This window comes from Lontra canadensis, unplaced genomic scaffold, assembly GCF_010015895.1.
Source record: "Lontra canadensis isolate GAN:19392208 unplaced genomic scaffold, GSC_riverotter_1.0 scaffold5, whole genome shotgun sequence".
In the NCBI taxonomy this organism is placed as follows: domain Eukaryota; kingdom Metazoa; phylum Chordata; class Mammalia; order Carnivora; family Mustelidae; genus Lontra; species Lontra canadensis.
In genome coordinates this window covers 32,960,958-32,966,957 of record NW_022630999.1, presented here as the reverse complement: position 1 = coordinate 32,966,957, position 6,000 = coordinate 32,960,958, and the positions used below count along the sequence as shown (strand labels likewise).

Below are 6,000 nucleotides of genomic sequence, written 5' to 3'. Positions count from 1 at the left end.
ATGGCCCCCGGGCGGACAGGGGCCGGCGCCGCCGTGCGCGCCCGCCTGGCGCTGGCCTTGGCGCTGGCGAGCGTCCTGAGCGGGCCCCCAACCGCCGCCTGCCCCACCAAGTGTACCTGCTCCGCCGCCAGCGTGGACTGCCACGGGCTGGGCCTCCGGGGGGTTCCCCGGGGCATACCCCGCAACGCCGAACGCCTGTGAGTACCCCCGCCCCACCCAACCCGGGCCACCCACCTGGGTCCACAGTGGGGCCCCCAGGCACCAGATCTTTCCTCTCCCCTTGGCCGCACTGGGTGCAGTCTCTGCTGTCACCTCTCCTGGGTCGGATCCCTCATCCCCTGAGTTGGGGTCTGTGGCGTTGGGCAGGTCTAGGGAGAGAGGTCTTGAAGCCCACTGCGATGGGCAAAAAGCAGTGCTTCTCCAGGGGTGAAGGCTCCAGACGCAGGGCCGGGTGACAGCTTCCAGCAGAACGCTGGCAGGAAGCGAGGGGAGGAAGGAACACTGCAGTCAGTGAGGTCTTAGGACGAGGGCAAGGGATCCGCGCACATTTAAGAGGTGGGCGAAGGAGAAAGCCGAAAGGTGATGGGGCGTAAGGGCACGGAGGCCGGAGAGGGCCGAGACTCCGACCTGCCCGAAGATCAGAAAGGGCCAGTCACTTTCCGGCTGCCCTTAGAAGCGAAGTTGAGAGTGTGTGTAAAGGTCTAACTTCTGAGGAACCAAACGAATTGAGAGTGGGTGCTTGCAAAACCCGCCCTGCCTGGAGCGCAGCCTCCCAGATGCCAAGTTGCAGCCGGGGTGAATTTTTTATGGCTTGGTTATAAATGCCTCCCCAAACGGGCCGGAGAATGGAAATGCTGACAGCCCTTTAAATGAGACCGAGCGCTATAATCTTACAAACCGCACTCAGCCTCGGATCCCGGGTTTGGCAGCGAGAGGAGAGGCGTTTGGAGAGTGGGGTGGATTGACCCTCGTTTTAACCCCAATTGTGCAACCAAATATTTACTTTTCATATGTCAACGTTTTGGAAACATTTATCATTTTGATCCTCGGACCAAATTCAAAACTTGGACTCCGAGGGTGGGCTCTTCCCAGCCCACACTTGGGGAGTAAGGAAAGAAGGAGAAATGGAGGAGGGGGTTGGAACCGGCCTGGGAACACAGCCCAGAAGTGGGTGAGGGTTTGCTCCAGTGTAATCAACTTCTCCGTGTCTTGCTCTCCTTCTGTCTCCCTTGCCCATTGCATCTTAGGGGTGGGTGCATTGGGTCTTCCATTCTGCTCTCTTGACTTGAGGCTGGAAGAGAGTGGCGCGAGACTGAATTCTCCTGCAGCATGTTATTCCTGTTGATCACCTCCTGTCACCTCACTTCTCTTCCTCTAACTCCGTGTGTCCCTAGGCAGAGACTCAGTATAACTGCTTTCCTTTCTCCTGGAGCTTTCCTGTGGCTCAAAACATACATTTTTTTTTCCAAGTGCATTCATTATTCTGTGTGGTCATGCAATTCTAGAACACTGGAGCCGAACCTTCATTAACATATGTAGAAAAGGAGTTTCAGACATTTGAAAAGACTTGTCCAAGGTAATGCAGCAAGTTAGTGGCAATAAAGGGGCCACAATCCAGGTGTCCACAGCTTAATTCAGATCTTATATTTTACAGTACCAGTTAAAAACTTGTCGTCGTGGTATTTTTGGGTATCTCCCACTCTACTAGCCATCTTTGGAACAAGGGTCAGTTGGGACCAAGATCTGTAAATAGATGGTCCTGGGAGGGTTCTGGCTGGGCTTGGGTCTTAGGGTAGCTTGCTCTTGTTACTCTTTCGGGTGGACCCCGCCAACATTCAGCTTGCTATGACATTGGCTCTCCTGTCTGGAATCGTGAGACTACCTCTCCTCCATCCTCAAAATCATGGTATCTGTTTGGGAAACCGGGGCTGGGGGTGGGGATGGGCCCTTCTCCTGCTGGCAGGTAGGAAGTCTTCAAAAGCTATAGACACAGCACTGCAGTCAGTATGCCATCGACCCACCTTCCCCGGGAGAGAGACCCAGGCAGCTTGGAGCGCCCCATCTGCTCTACCACTGGAGACACTGGGTGGAGACTGAGTCTTGGGGATTCCCATGGCCCCCTGCTGCAGTCACGGTCATTCGCAGGCACTGGCAGAGTGGGACGTGCTTTGGAATATCTGAGTCTCAACTACCTTGCACTGGTGCCTCTTGGGCTGGGGTGTGTGGAGTGACGTGGCTACCAAGGCTGGCTCCTCATTTTGGGCTTCCTACCCTGGGAGAGGGGACAGCCTTTAGAAGAAAGCTTGGTCAGGAGGGCTGCAGGGGGAGGACCAGCCCACCCACAGTCCTTCACCACCTCTCATCCTCTGTCAGTCAACGCAGATGGAACGTTTGAGTTCTGCAAACTCTTGGGGGGGATGTTTGGCATTTCTAAGCATGGGAAGGATTTTTTTAAGGGAGGAATTTCTCATTCATTCCTTTCTTCATTCATTCAACAAACATTACTTGAACCTCTGTGCATTCCAGTAACTGTATATAAAATCATTGCATATACAGAAGAAAACCAGCAATTCAGCTTAAAGAATGTAAGCAGAGGACAGAAGAAGGAAACTTCCTTTAGTCAGGCTTTGAAACTCCCCAGGACTCGTTTTCTTCACGGGGCATATGGTCTGTCAGCCTTGGCATGACATGCTCAGGACTTTCCTCAAATCCAGTTTTCTGATCTCTAATGTTTATGTTGTATTTTATAACAAAGGAGAAGCATTTTCTCCCTTTTTCCATTCCTACTACTTGGCCTCCCAGAGAGGCTTTTCTGTAGGAGTGTGTGTATGTGTGTGTGTGTGTGTGTGTATGTGTGTGCACATACATGTGCAAATGTGTGTCATTGTCTCTCTGGGGGTTTTAACTTCTGAGGCCTTATGTGCTCATGCTACTCCTTAGGGAAAATCTGTATGGGGATAATGTGGTCACCATGTGGACTTTTTGCTTCAGGCCTGGAATGGGGCTTGTTTCATTATTCATAATTAAGCTGGTATCAGAGTTGGGGGTCTGTGTTCCAGCTTCTTCTCCATAATGTCAGCACATTACACAGAAAGAGAAACTCTCTATCGTTTATAAACTACTGACATTTCTTCCTCCTCAGTGAAGAGGTGACACCCACAAGAAAACTAAATAAACGCAGGGGAGAATTCAGTGTAATTTATTATCCGTGCAGCAAAGATAGAGGACAAGAGGAGAGGAAGTGAATGGTGGTGCTTGAAACAAAACATTTACCATGGAGCACAGAGTAAACAGATGTCGCATTTACCCTTCTGAGTACAAAAGGAGCCCACAGATGTAATTCTTCTCCAACCACAATCTCAGCCTGGAAAAAGAGGAGACAGATGAAAACGAACTCTCACAAGGGGCCCCTTCTCCCCATGCCGCCTCAAGGCAGGCAGAGGCCTACTTCTCACCCGCAGCGAGGTGGTGGCCTAAACAGCGGAATGGGGCAAGAGTGGACATCTTTGGTTTTTCACTTGGCTCTGGAACATGCTGGAGACTGCTGTATTTAAATAAACATTTCCTGTTTGCGAAGGAAAACGGGCGAAAGGCTGAAACGTGAGAATGTGGTAACTTAATTTTCTCCATCACTCCAGATGATGGCAAGCTTTGCCGGTGGTTGGGTCCAATAAAAACCGACACCGTGTCACAGGCTTTCCCTCACTTGACCACAGAGGTCTCCAGGTCAAGTGGGAGACGTTCCAAGATGCTCTACAGCCAAGCCCTGCATCCTGGTACTTCTAGCCTTGGAGCCAGCCCAGCAGACGAGGGGCAGTTCGGTGAATCACGGGCCCTCTCTGAGCCACCCATGGTGATGTGGCCTTTCAGGGAAGCACGGTGCTCTCTTGGTGAACCCGTGGGCTGGACGGGGGCAGTTAAGCGCACCTGCCTCCAGTGTGCTGTGCTACTGGATGGATTGCTTTGCCTTTCTGGGCTTCCCTTTCCTGAAAGCAGAAGTCTAGTGTAGTCCTAATAGTTTTCCCTGTATGGTCCTCTTCCCCAGTGCCTGACACATGGTAGGTTTTCAACCGGTATGTGTTGATTAAATAAGTAAGTCTCAAAAATACAAGTTTTTCTTTAGTTCTTACAAGTAAAAGATGGGTGATTATGGTTTTGTGTTTTTTATGTATGCCAAGGGCGACTTACTAGTAACCTATTACATGAGTTATTAAGGGTTTCTAAAATTTGGCTTTCATGAACTAAAATTATTGCCTTACTAGAGTTACCAAGGACTCCTAATGAGGGATGCACTCTGGAGTCTGGTTGCCAGGCGTTGCTTAGCAACCTTGCAAAACTCCTACTGTGCACATGCCCATGAAAAGAGCTGGCAGTCCTAAACACTTAAACTGTAGGCCTTTCTAATCAGAACCTCATCAGCATCATCCTGAGCTCTCTGTGGTTTTTGATTGCTGCTCTTCTTGTATTAATTGATGTATTTGTAGGATCATTATTAAGTTTTGCTTTTGCACATCATCTGGGTCTTGTATATTTCTGCATTTTTTGCATTTTGATTGTTATTTTGTTTCTCTCCGGTTCTGTTTGTTGTCTCTGAGTTCTTCCTCCCCTGCAAAGTGAGAATGGTAGATCTGAGAGCAATGGGATCTTTTGCAAGGACCAAGTTGGCTGTGGCAAGGTTTCAGAACCCCATGCCTCCCAGTTCAGGCTGTGGGCTCTGCAGACAGGCAGCTCTGGTTTGAATTCTGTCTCTGTCAGGGCTTTGCTGTTGCACCCTGGGTGAATGACTCTGCTCCTCTGGGCTATAGTCTGTTTAATCCCTTTGTACTGCATTTCCGCAGCCGTAATACTGGGATGATGATCGCGTTGGCCCTGTGAGCATGCTGTGAGTGTGGCCCCGGACGAGCCATGTCGGGCACTCAGCACAGTGCCCAGTTCTCTAGCTACTGCTCTTTACCCGTAAGGTGTGCGTAATAAATGCTCCTCTCGGGGAGAAAATAATGAACAGGAAGTGCTTAACACAGTACCTGGCACTTAGGCCTCCACCAGCTATCCGTAGTAGTGACTATGGCCGTTTCTTCTGTTGCTTCATCTCAGGCCCCATCCAACTGGAAAGTTGGAGATGCCCACTGTTTCAGTGTGCTCCACTGAGGCAAGCTCCTCGCCTGCCCATACGCTGTGCCCGGCGTAACTCGTGCCTGGTCCCCTCCCTCTCCTCTCCAGCTAAACCCAGGTTGGCCTCCGTTCCATGAAAAGGGGATTACGGTTGAAGTGGTTTATATCTTTAACATGGGCGTGCTGCTCTGTGGTATATTTAAATAAGGAATGTATTTTATTTATTTATTTTGGGGGGTTGCATTTTCATGGGGGAATTTTTGGCCCTGACTTTTTTTTTTTTCAAAGCTCATTCTTTCTGTCTTTCCCTAAATACCTTTTACTGACTTCCCGTGTCTGCCTCTGTTACTGCTTTTACTTGAAACAGCTGTATTTACTAGTACGCTCCACCCTCCTTACGTAAGGTGGTCTTAACCCTTTTCAGAACGGCTGAAAAGGAAAAAGTGAGGCAGGAAGGCTTTTCCAGGACGCTTTTCTGGACCATTACTAATCCCAGATAGGATAGATGCAGAGGGTATCCTGCTCGGGAGCATGGCGTTGAGTTTCCAAGGCATTCTCCAGCCTTAAATTCAAATCAGCCTTGCCCAGGTGGGAAGCGCTCATAGTGGGAATCCTCTGCTTCTCGGTTCTGAAGACCTGGATTGTGTTTCGTAAGTACTGCTAGGGCTGGTCTGCCAAAGGCTGTCCTTTCCTTCCCACTCACTGTGGTCTTTGTAGCTCTGTGGCCAGCACTATATTTGATACAGCATTCCCTGGAAAACATTCGTCAGGATTGTGTCATTAAAAGCCCTCAGTAGTGAGTGGATGGAGAGGTGGGAAAACGAACAACCTTTGGGTAAAGGCCTAGACTTCAGAGGCAGACAGGGCCCACTCCCCGTTTCTCCGCTT

At 50.0% G+C, this 6,000-nt stretch overlaps 1 protein-coding gene across 1 annotated transcript in view; it reads left to right on the top strand.

Moving 5' to 3' along the window:
* SLIT3 (slit guidance ligand 3) overlaps positions 1 to 6,000 on the top strand; it is a 582,494-nt gene continuing 576,494 nt past the window's right edge. Inside the window, exon 1 of the mRNA XM_032851770.1 lies at positions 1 to 197. Within this exon, the coding sequence (XP_032707661.1) occupies positions 1 to 197 (197 nt within the window). The remainder of the gene's footprint in view (positions 198 to 6,000) is intronic.